The 20,602-nt window shown below is 41.4% G+C and overlaps 1 protein-coding gene across 16 annotated transcripts in view; it reads right to left on the bottom strand.

Moving 5' to 3' along the window:
* FRYL (FRY like transcription coactivator) overlaps window positions 1-20,602 on the bottom strand; it is a 429,780-nt gene that overhangs the window by 355,387 nt on the left and 53,791 nt on the right. For 14 of the 16 annotated variants that reach the window (XM_043513879.1, XM_043513882.1, XM_043513880.1 and 11 more), the window contains exon 1: window positions 2,214-2,515. The exons of the other annotated variants lie outside the window; for them this stretch is intronic. In XM_043513879.1, coding sequence (XP_043369814.1) covers window positions 2,214-2,412 — 199 coding nt within the window. In that variant the 5' untranslated portion in view covers window positions 2,413-2,515. Of the gene's footprint in view, window positions 1-2,213; window positions 2,516-20,602 lie in introns of those variants that run through there. 16 annotated transcript variants of the gene reach the window in all.

Below are 20,602 nucleotides of genomic sequence, written 5' to 3'. Positions count from 1 at the left end.
AGTAGACTAGGGATGTTGCTGTCTAGCCCTTTCAGATGCAGCCTGGACCTACCAATGAGAAAGCCTTGGCTTCAGAACACTGGAACTCCTGCTACAGTCAGTGCCAGTCTGAGTTCCCCATGAGCTCTGGGCATAACAGTCTATGGCATGGAGTCTCAGATGCTACCACAGGAGGGGAATGGACAATTTTTCTTTGATGTCTTAAACAGAAAACTGACTCTCTTTTTAGGAGGGTGTTTCTCCTTACCCTCTTCATATCTCCGTTTCATGGAGTCTTGGATCTAGACAATACCAAGCTGGAAGATGTTGGTGCTGCATGGGCATTACCAGGAGGCTCCAGACAATGAGGGAAAGAGTGGGAGGGTCCAAGATCAGATAGGAGCCTCATGGAGAGTTCCATCAGGTGCCTGTCGAGTCTGAAATTTATGAGACTGCCTAGTGCAAGGAGGAAAGGAGTGGCAGATGTCTCACTTTGATGGAATCTGGTATTCCTCAAGGTAATACAGGCAGTTCTTGTGCTGATCACTCACCAGGAAGACCAGAGGGCAGGCCAGGCAGTGCTAGAAGCTTTGGGCATACTAAGTGCTCCAAAACAGTGGGGGAACCTTTGATCTCTACTAATCACAAACTCACTATTATCAATATAGCTAATAAAATTATATATATATACACACACACACACACACACACACACACACACACACACACACACACACACACAAAATACATACAGGTAAAAGCTAGAAGGCTAGACACAGAAGGATACCATCCCAGACTGCAAGTGGTAGAAAGAAATTGGAGAGGCGATCAGTCTGTGCCACCCTTTATGCTCCAAGAAATGAAGGGCCCAGACATGGACTAATAAATGCTGCTATAATTTCTGGTCCTAGGCACATGGAGCACACATACACCCACAGCGAATACCCACAGGATCAGCATTCAAAGTAGAACTTAACTAATAGTGAGTCATCCTTTCACAGAAGCTACATGATGAAGTTTGGCTAGAACTTTGAGCATGCTGGCAACAGGAGTCCTAGAGAGATTTTTACTGTGCAACAAGCTATCAATGGCTGATGATGTTACTTGTACAGCAAGCAGTATATTCAAATGTATTATACACTAACAATTTAGTCAACAAAAACAAAATTGCTTCCTGGTTTCCATCCACCAACACAAGATAACCTGACTTTAAAAAAAAAGCCAAACCAGCATTTTACATTGTCAGAAAGGCTCGGGGGTGAATTTCAGAGCTGAGGAACCTCCGATCAGAGGGTACTGCGCCACCCCTGGAAATTCAACCCTGGGGGACAAACAGCAGAGAGCATTCCAGCTGATTGAAACGGCAATGACAGAGCCTGGGGGAGAAGCTGCATCAGTGATAAACAGCAAGTTTCTAGACCATTTGGGCTTTAAAGAGTGTCATCAAGGCCCTAAATTTCCACCCAAAGCAAAACCACAAAGCTTTTTCAAACAGTTTCAGAAGGTTAAGTAAATTAATTGAACCTCTTTTTAAAAAAGTATAATAAATAAAATATTTAAACACTGATCAACATGTTGCATGTGTGATGTGGAAAATCTTTTTAGCTTTATGGAAGTAATTTGTTCAGCTTTTTAAAGGATGTAAAAGAAATATTATTGAACTCTACAGTAGACAATTAAATACCCTCATTCTATCCACAACAGGAAAATCAGTAAGCTGTAAATTACTATTTATGTTTTTAAGAAATTTGGAATACTCCATACACTATTCATGTAAACACCTTTAAAAAGGAGTGCCTTGGGAGAGACTTCTGGCTCTTATTTTCATGCTACTGAAGTTTCCAAAGGTGGTATAAGGACAGAAGCCCCGATCCTCCACCCACACCAAGCCCCACTGAAGTCCATGAAAGCCTGTGCATTTTCCAGTGCAGAATCAGGGACACATTTTATGATCCAAAACCTTATTTTGAAAATGGATATTCATCTTAAATTAAAAATTATACGCATATATGCACATGTAATATACACATACAACATACCCTTACTTATGAGATTGCTTTAAAGTAATTTCACAAAATATTAACAAATGGTTCAAACACTTTTTAAAATTGTAGTTAAAACTGAAGAAAAACCCATAATCATAATTGCTTTCTGAAGAAATCCTTTTCTAATACTCAAAAACAATTCAGATCAGAGAAAAAAAAGTTTACAATAATTACTGAAGTTTACTTTACCAAGTTGATGATGTGGATACATGCTGTAATTTGAATTTGAGAAATTTGCCTGATCTTCTTCATCTATGGTCTGTCCTAATGAAAGCAGGCTGACACGTCTCATCTTCAATAGCCTTGGGGAGCTTTCAACAGTACTTCCAATATCCAGCACCACATCTCCAGAAATGACAGCAGGAACAACTTTTTTAAAAAACTCCATTTTTTGTTCCGTCTACTTTCCCAACTCTGATTAAACTAGCTGCACAAAACACACCCAGGTGCCTGTACAAACTTCCTTGAAGAATCAGTAAGATGGACTACTCAAGCTACATTACATAGTGAAGTCATGCTAAACCTGGGTGGTGCCAAACACCAGCAGGTCAGCTGCCAGCTGTTGGGAGGCTGATTTCAAAGACGTTTACTGTACTGACTGATAACAAAACCAAATAAGCCATTAAGTTACTGGAATATGAGCTGATCAACTGCCACCAAACAAGTAATAAAATTTAGCACTATGATTATTTTAAACAAAAGTGTGATAAAATGTATATATAAATGCAAATTTATTTTTGACAGTTAATTGGCTCTTCATTTCAATTAAGTGCACAGTGAGGAGTATACATCTGCATTCACAGATAACACTTATCATTCAGAAAGTCCATTCCCCAGCTTTACAAACAAACATAGTTACTAACAGCTCCAATGTTCCTGCTTTGAACCATTACATTCTTGTACAGCTACTTACTGCACATTAACATTTTATTATGCTAATATACAGAAAAATCTCTGTCTTTCTTCCACACTTTTTACATTTGGGAATAAAATCAGCAAATATGATTAAAGACATAAATAAACCAACCATTTAAAACTAAAATTGGAGATCTATAAATACACTAGCAAGTAGTTTCTTACCCCATCTGAGACTATGAAGAAAATATCACAGTAGTCAGGAATTATTTGTACATTACCCCTTGTTTTGAATGTCTATTAATGATCAGACTAGACAATGGTAGAAGCTTATTTTCCTGATAACAGCAGCTCAGGATCTAAGTTATATTTTCAAAGCATGATTAACAAAATTATCCAGCCCATTAAAGTTCTATTTTTAAAGGACACAAAGCTATTTTATAATATATTTTCTTTTAAAAAAAAGTTTCTCCCAAATTCATCTTGAAATCTAGTTCTTACATAAATTCATACATAATAAAACATATAGAATAGTCTATATAAAATATTGAGTTCTGGATTTCACAATGTAATGACTGATTATACGGATGTTATTAAGTAGCTTAAACTTGGAGCTTACCTACACTTGGAATCTGTTGCAGGTTAACCTGAGTTATTTCACATTAAATTGCCTTGTGTCCACAAAAGTTTTGTTGTTTTGTTTTGTTTTTTTAAAAGAAAATCTGGTGTTTTAGTGCGCTTTATTAAAGCCACTTGAAAAAGTGATTTTACAGAGACATGGGAATTTACCGACAGCAAAGTAGACGTGCATGGACCCCACCCCACCCCTCTCAAAACAACTGATGTGCATTTGTCATGTTTGTCTACTAGTGTCCCGCATTCCTTTGCTGGCTTGGGTCATCCTGTTTACTTGCATGCCCTATACTGCTCTGGGGTCATCCCGTCTGGATGTAACCTCCCCCATTTAAATGCTGGCATATATCCAGGGTTCTGCCTTTTGGGATTCCAGCTCATGTGGAGTTCCTAAATCTGTGTCATACTCCCAATTATTGATCATGCCTCATTCTTTCCTGTGGTCTCATGCTGAGATGCTGGACTTCAATGCTCTCTGGAGAGAGGAGTGTGATCAGGCATCTCTGAACAATAGTCACTTAGCACAGGTATACAAGCAGCTATCACAAGAAATGCAGGATAGGAGCACAACCAGGACACTCCAGTGCCACAGTAAGGCAAAGGAGCTCCAGCTGGGGTATAGGACTACTAAGTGCTACAAGACCTGTGGGAAACCAAGCACAGTACCAGCAGACAATATGTTTGCTGGGAATCGTACCACTCCACCTCAGCATGTTGGGGACTCTATGATTGATCCTCCAAACCAGAATCTCATCAACCTGGTGAACCCCCAGGCAGACACAATCATGGTGATCCAGGAGGACCCTGAAACCCAGCCAGATGATCAACCTGAACCATAGGCAGAGACCCAAACTGTTGAGGGGACCAGTTCCAGTAACTATGGAATGTTATATTACAACAGAAATGTACTCTAGGAGGGCTGAGGGAGGTCATTGAACAACTTTGTTGCAGGTATCATAAGGATGCTGCCACACTGTTGTACCTTCTCTCTGCTTCCCACCCACCCAATATCAAGTGACAGCCACACCAGAGACTACAAAATCTCCGGACCTTTACTTCTATAGATATGTGAAGAGAAACAGCACTGAAGCTTGCGGTGTACCATCCCGTACCCCCCTTATCTATCACAGCACTTAATGGTCTCTGACCTGCCTGGTCACTCCCCTCCCCTCCCCAATGGTAGCACCATGTGGGCTAACAACATGACTACTTGAAGAAAGGCAGTTTTATTATAGCAGTATACACAGAAAAGAAGAAAAAGTCTTGTTTCTGGATCACAGTTTCATTAATGCCCTCAGATTTGAATGAACATGAATTTCACTACCCAAATTGTGCTACACAGACATTTCCATAAAGAAAGAAATTTTAAGGCTCTTCAACTTCAGGAAAAAGCAATACAGTAGAACCTCAAAGTTATGAACACCTTGGGAATGGAAGTTATAACTCTGAAACCTTCGTAACTCTGAACAAAACGTTATGTTCTTTCAAAAATTTACAGCCGAACATTGACTTAATACAACTCTGAGGCTTTACTATGCAGAAGAAAAATGCTGCTTTCCTTTTTTAGTACTTTATGTTTAACACAGTACTGTATTTGCGCATGCGCGTGTGTGTGTGTGCTGCCACCTGATTGAATACTTCCAGTTCTAAATGAGGTGCATGGTTGACTGGTCAGTTCATAACTCTAAGGTTCTACTGTATTTTATAAGAGTTGGAATAGAGACTGCAAATTGGACAATAACTTGTTTTTCTTTTTCCCCATAGCTCTGGCATGAGGGGTGTGAGAGTGGGAAAGGAGGATGGACCACGATGACAAGGAAATGGCTAGCACATCACAGACTGCTGCTGGGGATGATTCAGAGGCTAACCACCATCCTGGAGCACATGGCTTTGAAGCCTTCAAACACTGAACAGCTTTATGAATTCTGAATACAGTTTTTACCACTCACAAGCTCAGAACACTCAACTTGGTGTATTAATTCGTGCTAAAGTTTTGTAAATATGTTTACGTTGTTCTGAGTCTTGCCCCATTCACTGAATTGTGCAGCATCACAGTCACAACATCCACAGATGCACAACATAAAAAAAAAAGTTACAAGCATTATATGACAATTCACACATACCACCCTGAAAACTCAACAAATGCATGATCGCACAACTCAGGTACACTTGCATCAGAACATGTACACAAGACAACATGTTCAGTAATGGTCATAAAATGCCCTATACTCTTTACTAGTGACACCTACACAAAGTATGAGTGCAATGCACCCTCATTCTGTGCTCCTATGTAGCTGCATCATTTCATAGGGGCTTCCAATCCAGCTGTTCAAAATGTCCACCAAGTCTGTTGATCCACTGCCTCTATCCATTTGGGTCTCTCCCTTGCTTTCACAAAAGGTTGTGCAAAACACAGTAAGCAGTTATCACAACAGTAAGATGTTTTTGATCAACCTCCACCCTCAACATCAGGATCCCCCATCTAACCTTTCAATCTTCCAAATACACATTCCTCAATTGTTCTACAAATACTCGGTATAGTTAAACTGTTCTTATCTCCTACCCACATGTCTCTTAAAGGGCTTGATAAGCCAAGTAAGCTACGTCTCCCAGAATGAGTGGCAGAATGGGAGCGCCACCAGTGTCCATTGATACCACAGGTACAAAAGTTTCATTTGCCATTGCATAAAATAGTCTAGAGATTTCTGGAGTTGTGGACCCTTCCAGACTATCTCATATAAAATACATTCCACAGTATTCAACTAGCCCTTGGAGCACCATAGAGAAATAAAACTTTCTGTTGATCAACTTTGAGACCTGTGTTGGGAGCAAACAATAGGCACAGGGGTCCCATCAATGGCCCCAATACAATTTGGAACCCCAATAGTACAAACCAGTTAATAACTGTGTATGCACTGCCTAGTCTTATAACCTAGGGGAAAATAATTTTCTTGATAGCAGCACATACCACCATAACATCTCCAACTATTGAACTAACACCACCAACTTTATTAGCTACTGACCGGTAGCAATCTGGGGTGGTGAGCATTCAAGTAGCGACACTCTCAAACTTCTCCATGCTGATGGCAGCTCTCATGTAAGCATTCCACCACTGCAACTCTAGCATAAACTCTGTACAGATTTGTAAGAAAGTGGCTTTTTTTAAAAAAATATATATATTGAAGTTCTGACATGACTAAGGGTCATCTCAGGTCTGCAGCACTATCTTACTAGTGAGTGGTAGTTGGCCAAGTACAAAAAGCAATGCTCCAACAAGTAAAGCTACTTGAGGGAAAGATGTAGAAGTGTCTGCCTGATTTCAGCCTCCTCTTCCTCAGAGGTCCTTACCACCCTAGTTTGTAAGTCACTGCATGACTTCAGATATGCTATCAGCAGTCTGTTTATATTCATCACCAGGAGGATTGTACTTATCAGAAATGTTTTCTCCATGATGCCTGACAGCACTTTGAAAATGGTGCTGGCTGGATTGCAAAACCCAGATAGGATGAAGCAAGAATTAGCACAGGAATTACTCAGTTTGACCCCACGCCCCAGAATTCCATTGCCTTCAGTAGGTATTCCACAATGTACAGTGAAAAAAAATCCCAGCATGCATACAGCACAGCAACATGGTAATGGACCCTGGAACATCTGTCCAGAATGCTTAGCACGGATTCTGAAAACAATACAGTGCAGTGTGACTGCAATGATATGAGGCAAAAAATACTTTAATTGTGTGATAAAGTGGTGTGTATGCGCTGCTCGAGTAACACTTGCTGCAGATCACTTAATACAGGTACACAAAACCCGCAGCAAGTTTCAAGTGTACACATGCCCTATGATAATTGCCATAATGTATTTCACACTTCATAAGCATTAATCTAATTAACAAAGCCAGATCTGAAAGAGAGCACATTAATTTATTAAGACATTTTTTCTATCTACAATATTCAGATGAAACCTTTAGGACCAAATTTTATTAAATTAACAATTCAAGTTAGCATAAACCTAGGCTGTTTTTCCTACATATATGAAATCTAACTTTTGATAGGCCTCTCTTTATCATATTTACCAAGACAGACAGACTGGTAAAGTGAATTCCCTGAAGGGAAGGATTTGTGAAATTCTGCAAGTAACCAGAAGTTGTCTTTACAATATACTGTGGTCGGCAGGTTCCTGCCTCGAAAAAATTGCATAGAACACAAATCCCTCAGAAAAACAATGGAGTTTTCAGATGTTCCCACCATAGGTATGTAGAATTAAATAGATTAGTTAATGCATCAACAAATAGTAATTATAGACCTACAATTCTAAAAACATAGTTAACCGTGATTACCTACATTTATATGTGTTTATTTTATTAATCCTGAACACTTTTCCCTGATGACTAATGGAAGTATGGCCCTCTATAAGTTGTTGGACGTAAGCAGCCCCGGGTACTACATGAAGATACGACCTCACATCTCATTGTATTTGTTACTCTAAGGCATGTTTGGCAAGCAGGAGGAAACCTTTACTTCCTCCACTTATAGCTACATAGCTTGTTTCATAAAGTCCCAGATGTACTGTAAACTAGTCTACTGTAAACTAGTAGAATAAGTCTGAATGCATTTGTGGGTCTAGCTGCCTTTCCTTCTTCAGATGACACGTGGCCAGGAATTATTACGTAAATAATAATTGATAAGGAATTACATTTCTTTCTAAAGTTCGGGTAATGACATGACTACTATACTATTAAAATGTGCACTTTTTATAGACCCATTTCACACACACACACACACACACACACACACACACACACACGGCATAAATATCCGTTAGAATTTACCACATCTTCAAAGTCAGTGCATCTATCTTGATTTTGTGAATCCTGGGCTGTCTAACCATCAGAATCAAATGAACTACTTTAGCTGAGAAAATACACACACACACACACACACACACACACACACACACACACACACACACACAGAGAGAGAGAGTACGCTTCTGCAGTTAAATAGTTACACTGACCAGCCACAGACAAAGTTGGACATTCCCATTTTTGCATACACATTGCATGGTTAAAATCTGGCATTTAGATTTGCAAGTCTATATGTCAGCACCCAAACAAAGATTTAAACATGTATCAATGTACATAGCCTCCTGCAATCAGATCAGCAACTTGCAAACACACATGAAGATCGTGCAGGGCTATCTTCAAGTAAAATGAGTGCAGGTAATTCTACATAAAAGTGAAATCAACAACTAAAGTTAGGTTGCCTTCAAAAATATTAAAATATATTGACATTCAACATAGCTGAAATTCTCTCTTGGGGGGGACAGACACATTAGCAAGAGCAGGTTTCAGAGTAGCAGCCGTGTTAGTCTGTATTTGCAAAAAGAAAAGCAGTACTTGTGGCACCTTAGAGACTAACAAATTTATTAGAGCATAAGCTTTCGTGAGCTACAGCTCACTTCATCGGATGCATTTGGTGGAAAAAACAGAGGAGAGATTCATGTTCTCTGTGTGTGTGTATATATAAATCTCTCCTCTGTTTTTTCCACCAAATGCATCCGATGAAGTGAGCTGTAGCTCACGAAAGCTTATGCTCTAATAAATTTGTTAGTTTCTATTAGCAAGAGCATTTCAGGATCAAGACTCACGATTCTCCTGGGACTAAATTTATCCATCGATATCATCTATTCACAAGAGGTAAGTTTGCTTGGGTAAAAAGAAGAGCCCATAACCTTACTGTCTACAGAATGTAAGTTTCATGTTCCAGCTTCCTGGGACAAAAGTAGAACCCAGCTGCTTGTCCTGGGCTCTGTGTACAATTACTAACATTTGAAGAGTCATGAAAGAGACAATTGTCTAAATAAGAGGGGACCTAGGGGCCCCTATTGCCCCAGATTTGTAAGAAAGTGGCTGAATATGCATTCCAGTAAATGTTAGGATTTACAAAGCATTTATATTTAGTAGTCGCAGCTTCTTTATGAGGGTAGGCAAGTAGTATTATCTACATTTTACAGATGAGGCAATTCACACAGAAATCTTATCTGACCATAGCTAGAGGCATGACACTTACAGACTACTGAACTAAACACCGGACTGAGTGCAAGGATTTGTACCATGTGACATATCACTGAACTGTCCCTCCTTTTGGCTAGAGGTCGGATTGACTGCTTAGCAGAGGAGCCAGCTCAAATGCAGTTACCTTGGGGACAGTTTATAGCACAAGTACCACCAACATCCCCCACATCACAAACTGATCTTGTTTTCTCCTCAAAACAGAGGGACACGTGCCCATGGTTTTCTGCAAATAACCAGAGAACTTTAAGGGAAAAAAACCTAGTGACAAGCTTTTAAGTTTCTTTCTCTCTTCAACCTCCTGCACCCTCACTTACAAAGGATGTTCACCAGTTTCCACCGTTTATTTCAATCTTGTAGTGCTCTGTTGAGGCTTCCGAGTATCATGCTGTCAGATTTGGTTTCTTTCTCTATTATTCTGGATCATGTTTCTCTAGATCTTTCCAGGTGGTATCCATATTATCACTTATGTGGAAGTCAAGTGTGTCCTAAATATGTCCATTGTCTAGTGGACATTTTAAGTCTAGTGATTGGTTAATATATTTGTTAAGAATCTCTCACCTTTGCAATGAAATACATTATAAACTTACTTTTTTTTCTCTTTAAAGAAAAAACAATGTTGAGGTTCTCTTTTACATTTCTAGATCCCCAAATTTAGGGTGAGCTCAAAGATCAGTTCTGGCAGCATCTGGAACTTGTGGGCTTCCCACACCTAGAGGGAGCTGGGAGAGGACAGTGGTGTGGGGGGACAAAAATTTAAATTACTTACTAGCCAGAAGCAAATATGAAAGATAGCTTTTCAGAAAGGTGTGGACTGAGACCAGGGGAGGAAGAAGACAGACAGTGGGAGGAAGGTTTCTCACTAGGTTTTCATCCCTGAATCTTGTGAGTGGGCCTTCCATAATAACTTATTTATTAAAAATTCTTTAGTGGTTTAGTCTACTCATTAAGTGTATGTAACCTGTACAACACAAAGAACTATTTGGGATCTTAATGAGAAGTTAAGGAGGTCAAATGTACATTTAGTTAAAATTACAACATGCACCCTTTAGTCAAGAGGCTTACTGAATGTAACATGAACCTGTCCAAATAAATCACTACAATTCACAATGATAATCCTGTCCTGACTTGTTTATTTCTTTCCTCAAGAATTAGAACTAAATTCAGACCTCTGGTGTACATATGCCAAACCATCAGTTGGAGCACTATGCCCTCCCAACCCATACAGGTTTTCACCCTTAAACGAAAGTCCAGAAAGTCACAAGTGAAGTACATGAATAGTAATCCAGCCATCATCCACAATAAACTGCAACTGTTTTATTCTATTCTATACTATATAACATATAGGCACTATTTATCTGTCAAATTCATTTTTGAAAGATGAAAAAGAAAGATACAGGATTTCTACAACGTATTTTTCTAATGAGCTCAATCACACACTGAATGCAGTTTCATATTTTGAGTTATTTTGTAAAGTAAATAACCATATGGAGCACACACTTAAAAAGTACAATCAAGAAGCATTTCTAAGATATAATAATGACCTCCCTATCTGAAGGGCACAAATAAGGTAAGAGGAAGTACAATGAAAACTGCCTGCCAGAAATCTTTGAAGATTTTCATTTAAAAAAAAAACAAAAAAAAAAACACAACACCTAGGCAAAAAGGAAATGCCTGGTACATAATGTAACTGGTTATTCAAACTTGTTCAAGAAGATTTTCTACTTGCTTCACATGAGATACAGCACATTTTTCCTCATGCAGCTGAACACTCATGAAATGTACTAGGCTGGCAAAATGACTGTTGTTTCAATAATCTAGCCCAATAAGTATATTAGAAGTCTAACAAATGTGAATATCCAACAGTCTACTACTGTTTTTAAAAAGGTGACCCTGCAAAGTTTTCTTTGTAAATTAACTAATTGCAGAGAGAAAGGTAAGGAAAACATTCCACACAATTTTTTAAAGTTATCTTTTGTTATATATCCCAGAATTATAGCTGACTAGCTCCTGCTCCACTGTGATCCTAATATGTACCATTCAATGACTACATAGCTACCAAAGAATCCTTTTAGAGCCCGGAGCCAGGTGGTGAGAGGGAAGAAGGGGGAAGGAAATCAAGTAAGTAGCATTTTTAAAAGCTATGTGACAGTTTTGCTTCATATAAAGTAAGGTCAGTTGCACACTGAATGCTTTTTTTTTTTTCTTTTTACACGCTGATGCTGTTTAGGGCATTCAGTAAATAATCATACATTGATTAAAACATGCACATTAGCAGGTCACTTTTACACAAAACAGTACTATTTTCCCTGCAAAGTATAAGGGAGTCAAAGCTAAGAGAGCACCAACTTTATATCATCCTCTAGGTAAACATTCCTTTGACTGAGGAGTCCCAATATTAGTACCGAGGATGTTATCGGCCAGAGACTGGCATCTGGATAGTGATCATGCATGGACGTCAGTACCGAGGACAGTTGTGGAACAATGCTTGGATGGCAATCATGTGACAACAACAGTACTGACCATGATATCAAATGGAGAACGGCACCTAGATGATGATCTTGAAATCTGATGCTGTGAAGTTGCCTTTGAATCTAGGCAAACTGCCTAAGGGTGCCAGAAGGGTAAATGCAGCATCTGGTATGGGATTGGGGACCTATTCCATGCAAGTGGTTCCCACAGATCTGCATGTGTAGGTGTCTTAGCCCTGAGAGCTTGATCTGTGCATCAAGAATCAAGAGGATAGTTGAGCTCTTGTAGAGACAGATTCTAATCTGAAGGAACTCTTCTCCGAATCAGGTGACAAATCCATGTTAGAATGCCAGGGTGGGGCAATACCCAGCAGAGAAACATGTGAACAGGACCATTGCTGGCAAAATAAGGGCAGCACTCAAAAGACTTGAGGATTCCCAATCAGCAGCACTGAGCTCCTACTATGGTGGACGAACACCAGAAGCGGATGGCACCGACAGGATCCACCACTGACAGCACCTCTCTAGAAAGTACGGAGGCTGTTGTCAGAGCTGGTACTTGTGTAATTGAGAGAGAAGCAGGAAACGAGTTATCCAGCCTGAGTAGTGAATCTTATACCGTCAAGTATAAGAGGTCCCTGGCTGCTGCATGTGCCTCAAGTATTTTTGGTACTACCAAAGTTGTTTACCAAGTCGGTGCTGCAGATTAAGATGGTTCTGCAGACAAAGCCAGCAATAGACTTGGTCTCAATAGCACCTTTTGAGGTGCCAGTCGACAACTCCATACTACCAGAGTGTGGTACTGGGGACCATCTTGCCAAAGATGCCCTAAGCTTGGTACTCGTCTTCTTCTTATGGGAATCTCATAACCCCTGAAGAAGACGACTTCTTGAAAACCGGGGTACCAGACTTCTTCTGATGCTTGTGGGGCACCAGACAGGAAGAGTGATTTCTTCTATCAACTCATTTCTGTGCAGGACTCTGCCATGTCTGGCAGTGCACTGCGGAAGCGTGTGGAGCCTAAGTCCTCATGCACAGAGAGGCTTGGTACCAAATGGAAGCACAAAGCCACCACCATCAGAATGTCCCTGAAACAAACCTCTGGTCTCTTTTGGTTCAGGGTTTGAACCCCTTACAGATGGGGTACTTATGTCTAACATGACCCTCACTCACACACTTTAAGCAGTTGGAGTGTGAAATGCTAACTGGCATCGACTTATTGTAGCCAGAATGGCACCTCAAACCCAGAGGCTTTGGCATGCCCTGGTACAGAGTAAATGGTTGATGAAAAACAAACAAACAAACAAACAATTCACAAATATAATTAACATACAAAACTATAAACAAGTACCACTAAATTAACTACAAACTTTTAAACAAACTATTTATAAATAAACCTTTAGAAATTCACTAAATAGGGAAAGTGAGAGGAGCTAGCTCACACTCTATCCAGCATTCAGAAGCAGTGAGAACTGAGGGGGCTCAGAGCAGCACAAGCACATGGAGGGGGCACATGCTGCCCCAATGGGTACTATTCTGAGAAAGGGTTTTCCAGCTCTGATGTACAGGCACGCAGACACCTAAAGTGGAATAGACGTGTACAAGCACTCCCAGAAGAACTACTACACCCAACCAACTGGGGATGGGGGGGGGGGGGAAATCAAGAAATGTCACACAGTTTTGAACTACTGGGTTTCCAACTGACTACATAGGAAAACACTATATAAAGGAAGACTATGACCCCAATTAAGGAGAAGAGCTTCATAAGTTATTACTTACAGACACAATTTCAAACACAGATTTAAGATCACAAAAGGAATTCACGTAATAATTTCTCCCATAGTAATTATTTCCTGCAATGAGTTTTAAATGTTGGCTTCAAATTTCAGCTTATTTGTCTTAACCACTGAAACAGATATATTACAATATGTACATAAAACAGAACCATAATGGTGATTCTTCAATTCTAACTAATTTGATTCATAAAAACCAAATACAATGTAAGCAATCTTCTTGTATATAAACAATCTTGATTTTGCTTGTGTTTTGGTTTTTGCAATTGGCAACATCTGTAGTTAATGAGAAATAATATGGTTTTAAGACAAATGTGAAATTGGTTTGCATACAGCACTGAAAAAAAGTAACAGTTATGTCTTCTGTAATTCTCTATCCATCTAATTACAAAATCGGAAAAATTTATATATATTTTCTCCTTTTCTTTCGTATTTTAATTTGAAACACTCTACAGAAATGAGAGAGGAAACTTGGAAGTCTCTTTACAAAAATACGTTTTAAAATTTTGCTTCCTTTCAGTAAGTCTGAATATATTAAACATGGACACAAGAACACACCTGGGCACTTATAGGCACAAGAACACAGTGAATAACATTCTAAGTAATCATTTAATATATTGTGCCCACAAAGTTCCAATCAACTATGCATTATAAAGAAATCTTTAGTTTGTACCATGGTTGCCAACATAATCTCTCTGGCTGCCACTGTCCCACCCAGGTTTGGCAAACTAATTCCAAGTGATTTCAGTCTTAACTACTGCCTAGGCATTGTGGAATTTCTCCTGAATTGGTGGCCTCCCACCACTAGGTGTGTAAATCCAGACAGGGCATTACACTTCGCTGTTCTCCAGCCCTCTGAAGACTTTCCCTTCATTTCTCCAGCATACCTTTGTTTTTCTACCAGATGTTTTGTTCATTTTTAAGACTTCTGGCTCTTGGGACTGGGTAGGGTTATTGCACAGTCAGCTCGAGGACCGCTATGGTGAAGTTATAGGAGGCAGGCAAGAAATTTAGTTGCAGAGCATATAAAGCAGCTGCTCAATTGCTGTACATCATTCCTACCTAAAAATAGACCTGTTATTACACCAAATAAGTGTTGAAGATTGGAGGAGTGGGGGAAGAAAGAGCGAAGCAAGCTTGGGAGGAAACCCTAATGTGTGTGTCTATATGGATGTTCAGAGGAAAATGGTATTTAGAGAATATGATAATTAAATTTTGAGGGGAAGTCATCAGGGCTCAAATTAAACTAGATTACAAATCATACCAGGTCAGCAATCTAGTACCCAGGCTGCCATCTTGTGCTCCAGAACAGGAAAATTTATACTTGATTACCTGAAAGTTTCCTTTATTCTAGTACAAAAGTCTAATGACCCTCTTGGATCTTTAAACTGGAGTAATAGTAATAGGATGAAATTTAATAGTGAGAAGTGTAAGGTTATGCATTTAGGGATTAATAACAAGAATTTTAGTTTTAAGTTGGGAACGCATCAATTAGAAGTAACGGAAGAGGAGAAGGACCTTGGAGTATTGGTTGATCATAGGATGACTATGAGCTGCCAATGGGATATGGCTGTGAAAAAAGCTAATGCGGTTTTGGGATGCATCAGGAGAGGCATTTCCAGTAGGGATAAGGAGGTTTCAGTACCGTTATACAAGGCACTGGTGAGACCTCACCTAGAATACTGTGTGCAGTTCTGGTCTCCCATGTTTAAAAAGGATGAATTCAAACTGGAGCAGGTACAGAGAAGGGCTACTAGGATGATCCGAGGAATGGAAAACTTGTCTTATGAAAGGAGACTTAAGGAGCTTGGCTTGTTTAGCCTAACTAAAAGAAGGTTGAGGGGAGATATGATTGCTCTCTATAAATATATCAGAGGGATAAATACAGGAGACGGAGAGGAATTATTTCAGCTCAGCACCAATGTGGACACAAAAACAAATGGGTATAAACTGGCCACCAGGAAGTTTAGACTTGAAATTAGACAAAGGTTTCTAACCATCAGAGGAGTGAAGTTTTGGAATAGCCTTCCAAGGGAAGCAGTGGGGGCAAAAGATCTATCGATAAGTTTATGGAGGAGATGGTATGATGGGATTTTGGTAAGTAATTGATCTTTAAATATTCAGGGTAAATAGGCCAAATCCCCTGAGATGGGATATTAGATGGATGGGATTTGAGTTACCCAGGAAAGAATTTTCTGTAGCATCTGGCTGGTGTATCTTGCCCATATGCTCAGGGTTTAGCTGATTGCCATATTTGGGTCGGGAAGGAATTTTCCTCCAGGGCACATTGGAGAGGCCCTGGAGGTTTTTCGCCTTCCTCTGTAGCATGGGGCATGGGTGACTTGAGGGAGGCTTCTCTGCTCCTTGAAGTCTTTGAACCATGATTTAAAGACTTCAATAGCTCAGACATGGGTGAGGTTTTTCATAGGAGTGGGTGGGTGAGATTCTGTGGCCTGCGCTGTGCAGGAGGTCGGACTAGATGATCAGAATGGTCCCTTCTGACCTTAGTATCTATGAATTCCACACAAAGATGGACTACAAGCCGTCAGGAACAGTATCCCCGATACTGTCACGGCTAACCTGGTGGCAGAACTTTGTGACTTTGTCCTGACCCATAACTATTTCACATTTGGTGACAATGTATACCTTCAAATCAGCGGCACTGCGATGGGTACCCGCATGGCCCCACAGTATGCCAACATTTTTATGGCTGACTTAGAACAACGCTTCCTCAGCTCTCGTTCCCTAATGCCCCTACTCTACTTGCGCTACATTGATGACATCTTCATCATCTGGACCCATGGAAAAGAAGCTCTTGAGGAATTCCACCATGATTTCAACAATTTCCATCCCACCATCAACCTCAGCCTGGACCAGTCCACACAAGAGATCCACTTCCTGGACACTACGGTGCTAATAAGCGATGGTCACATAAACACCACCCTATATCGGAAACCTACTGACCGCTATTCCTACCTACATGCCTCTAGCTTTCATCCAGATCATACCACTCGATCCATTGTCTACAGCCAAGCGCTACGATACAACCGCATTTGCTCCAACCCCTCAGACAGAGACAAACACCTACAAGATCTCTATCATGCATTCCTACAACTACAGTACCCACCTGCTGAAGTGAAGAAACAGATTGACAGAGCCAGAAGAGTACCCAGAAGTCACCTACTACAGGACAGGCCCAACAAAGAAAACAACAGAACGCCACTAGCCATCACCTTCAGCCCCCAACTAAAACCCCTCCAACGCATCATCAAGGATCTACAACCTATCCTGAAGGACGAGCCATCGCTCTCTCAGATCTTGGGAGACAGACCAGTCCTTGCTTACAGACAGCCCCCCAACCTGAAGCAAATACTCACCAGCAACCACACACCACACAACAGAACCACTAACCCAGGAACCTATCCTTGCAACAAAGCCCGTTGCCAACTCTGTCCACATATCTATTCAGGGGATACCATCATAGGGCCTAATCACATCAGCCACACTATCAGAGGCTCGTTCACCTGCGCATCTACCAATGTGATATATGCCATCATGTGCCAGCAATGCCCCTCTGCCATGTACATTGGCCAAACTGGACAGTCTCTACGTAAAAGAATGAATGGACACAAATCAGACGTCAAGAATTATAACATTCAAAAACCAGTTGGAGAACACTTCAATCTCTCTGGTCACTCGATCACAGACCTAAGAGTGGCTATACTTCAACAAAAAAGCTTCAAAAACAGACTCCAACGAGAGACTGCTGAATTGGAATTAATTTGCAAACTGGATACAATTAACTTAGGCTTGAATAGAGACTGGGAATGGATGAGTCATTACACAAAGTAAAACTATTTCCCCATGGTATTTCTCCCTCCCACCCCACCCCCCACTGTTCCTCTGATATTCTTGTTAACTGCTGGAATTAGCCTACCTGCTTGTCACCATGAAAGGTTTTCCTCCTTTCCCCCCCCTGCTGTTGGTGATGGCTTATCTTAAGTGATCACTCTCCTTACAGTGTGTATGATAAACCCATTGTTTCATGTTCTCTGTGTGTGTGTGTATATAAATCTCTCCTCTGTTTTTTCCACCAAATGCATCCGATGAAGTGAGCTGTAGCTCACGAAAGCTTATGCTCTAATAAATTTGTTAGTCTCTAAGGTGCCACAAGTACTCCTTTTCTTTTTGCGAATACAGACTAACACGGCTGCTACTCTGAAACCTATGAATCTATGAGAGCTCCAGCTGGGGGTGCAGGCTCTGGGGTGGGGCTGGGACCAAGGAGTTTCCAGGGGGGGAAATCAGGGCTGGGGCAGTGGGATGGGGAGAAGGGGGAGGCTCAGGTGTGCAGGCTCTGGGTGGCGCTTACCTCAAGCAGCTCCTGGAAGGAATGGCATGTCCCTTCTCTGGCTCCTAAGCGAAGGCGCGGCCAGGCAGCTCTGCATGCTGCCCCATCTGCAGCCACCACCTCTGCAGCTCCCATTGGCCATGGTTCCCAACCAATGGGAGCTGCGGGAACGGAGCTTGGGGCATGAGCAGAGCGGTGTGCCCTGGCTGCCCCTTACATGTAGGAGTCGAAGGGGTCTATGCAACTGCTTCTGGGAACCACGTGGAGTGGCCCGACCCTGCTCCCTGGCTGAAGTGCCAGAAGGGGCAAGCCGCAGACCCGGCTCCACAGCAGGAGCTCGAAGGTTGGATTAAAACGGCTGGCAGGCCGGATCCAGCCCGCAGACTGTTGTTTGCACACCCCTGCTCTAGTTGATGGGGCTGTAAAACAAAATTTGTAAATCTACAATTGCATCTGCCTCAGTCTGCAGAGTGAGAGGTGTGAATAGTCCCCATTCATCTACGTGAAAGGGACAGTTAAAACTTCCAACCTGCAGGTATCTCTGCACTGTCAAAAGAAATGCGTTCTTAACTGTAGTCAGCTAAACTAGGTTAAAATATCATAGAATATTTGGCTTTTAACTCACATTAGCAGCTCTGGTTAAAGTCTACAGAGGAACCTGGGGTTTAAATGAAGCTACCATCCTGAGTTAAAAGTGGCAGCAGAAGTTACTCACCTTGTGTAGTAACGATGGTTCTTCAAGATGCGTCTCCCTATGGGTGCTCAACTCTAGGTGTGCTTGCGTCTCTGTGCTGCTGATTGGTGAACTTCAATAACAGTTTCATTTAGGCTTGCACATAACCTGTCTTTCATCATGTCCAGTCACAAGGATAGTCAGGGCGCACAGGATAACCGTGCTCACTTTCTTCTCTACCATAAAGCCATTGACAAGCATGCCGAATTAGAGGGGAAGCGAGTGGGTCGGGGAGCACCCATAGGGACACACACCTCGAAGAACCATCATTACTGGACAAGATGGAGAACTTCTTCTAGTAGTGTCCCTAAGGGTGCTCCACTACAGGTGACTCCCGAGCAGTATCCCCTCTGGACGGCTGGGACTTCAGAGTCAGGTCAGTTACAGATGTCAGCCCTGTGGAGCCAAAGATGGCATTGGAGGCAGAGTCCCCAGTGATCGCATAACATTCGGCGAAGGTGAGGACTGACGTCCATGTCGCCGTTCTACAGATCTCTGAGATAGGGACATTCTTGAAGAAGGCAACAGATGAGGAGATCGACCTTGTGGAATGTGTACAAACAGCATGTGGAGGGGTCATATTGTGAATTTGATAACATTGTCTGATACAGTTCAAGACTCACTCGGAAAGTTTTGGGGCAGATATTGCCGAGCCCTTGGATCTTTCCACAATGGAGAGGAAAAGTCTGGGGGACTTCCTCAAAACCTTCGTCCTGTCTAGATAGAAGGCTAGGACTCTTCTGACAACTAGAGTATGAAATATAGCCTCTCTGTTGTCTCAGTAAGGTTTGCAATAGAAGGTTGGAAGATGAATCAACTGGTTCATGTGAAATTGGGAGGTTACCTTGGGAACAAATTTTGGAGATGGCCCAAGTCTAACTTAGCCCCAAAAGAATACTGTATGGGGGAAATGTGCCATCAGAGCCATTATTTCCCCTATTATCCTGGATGAGGTAATTGCTGTCAGAAAGGCAGTTTTCATCAAGAGATAAGTGAGCGATCACGTGGCCATGGGTTTGACGGGAGGCCTAGTCAGTCCCTTCAGTACCAGGTTTAAGTCCCATGTGGGAACAGGAAGCCGAGGTTGCGGACAGAAGTTTACAATACCCTTGAGGAACCTTTTGGTGGTCCAGTATGACAGCACTGGGTACTCCTCCACTGGATGATAGAAGGCTGTTATAGTCACTAGGTGGACTTTAAGAGAGTTTATGGACAGCCCCGATCTTTTTAGTGCCAGTGCATAGTCTAATATGTTTGGAAGAGTGGTGGATGTCAGGAAGATTTGTTGGGATGCACACCAAATCTGAAGTCTGGATAATTTTGGCAGGTAAGTACATAATGTCAAGGATTTTCTGCTGTATAATAATACTTCTTGCATCTCAGTTGATCAGGAGCTCTCTAGGTGTTGGAACCAAGGAGCCATGCCTTGAGGCAGAGAATCACCAAAACTGGATTTATGGTATGCCCTCTGTTCTCTGAGGAGATGCAGAGTGGCCAGGAGAGAGATTGGTGGTCACATCGAGAGGTGTAACAGGTAAGGGTATCAGGTCTGTCTCTGCCACATTGGGGCAATCAGAATGATGTGTGCTCCATCTCTTTTTCCCCCTACTATTGAAGGTCCTACTGAAGATAAAAGGAGTAAAAAAGTCCGTCTTAGAGGAGGAGGAGAGCA

The sequence above is a fragment of the Dermochelys coriacea genome, chromosome 4, assembly GCF_009764565.3.
Source record: "Dermochelys coriacea isolate rDerCor1 chromosome 4, rDerCor1.pri.v4, whole genome shotgun sequence".
Taxonomy (NCBI): Eukaryota; Metazoa; Chordata; order Testudines; family Dermochelyidae; genus Dermochelys; species Dermochelys coriacea.
This window is presented reverse-complemented; position numbering and strand designations above follow the sequence as displayed.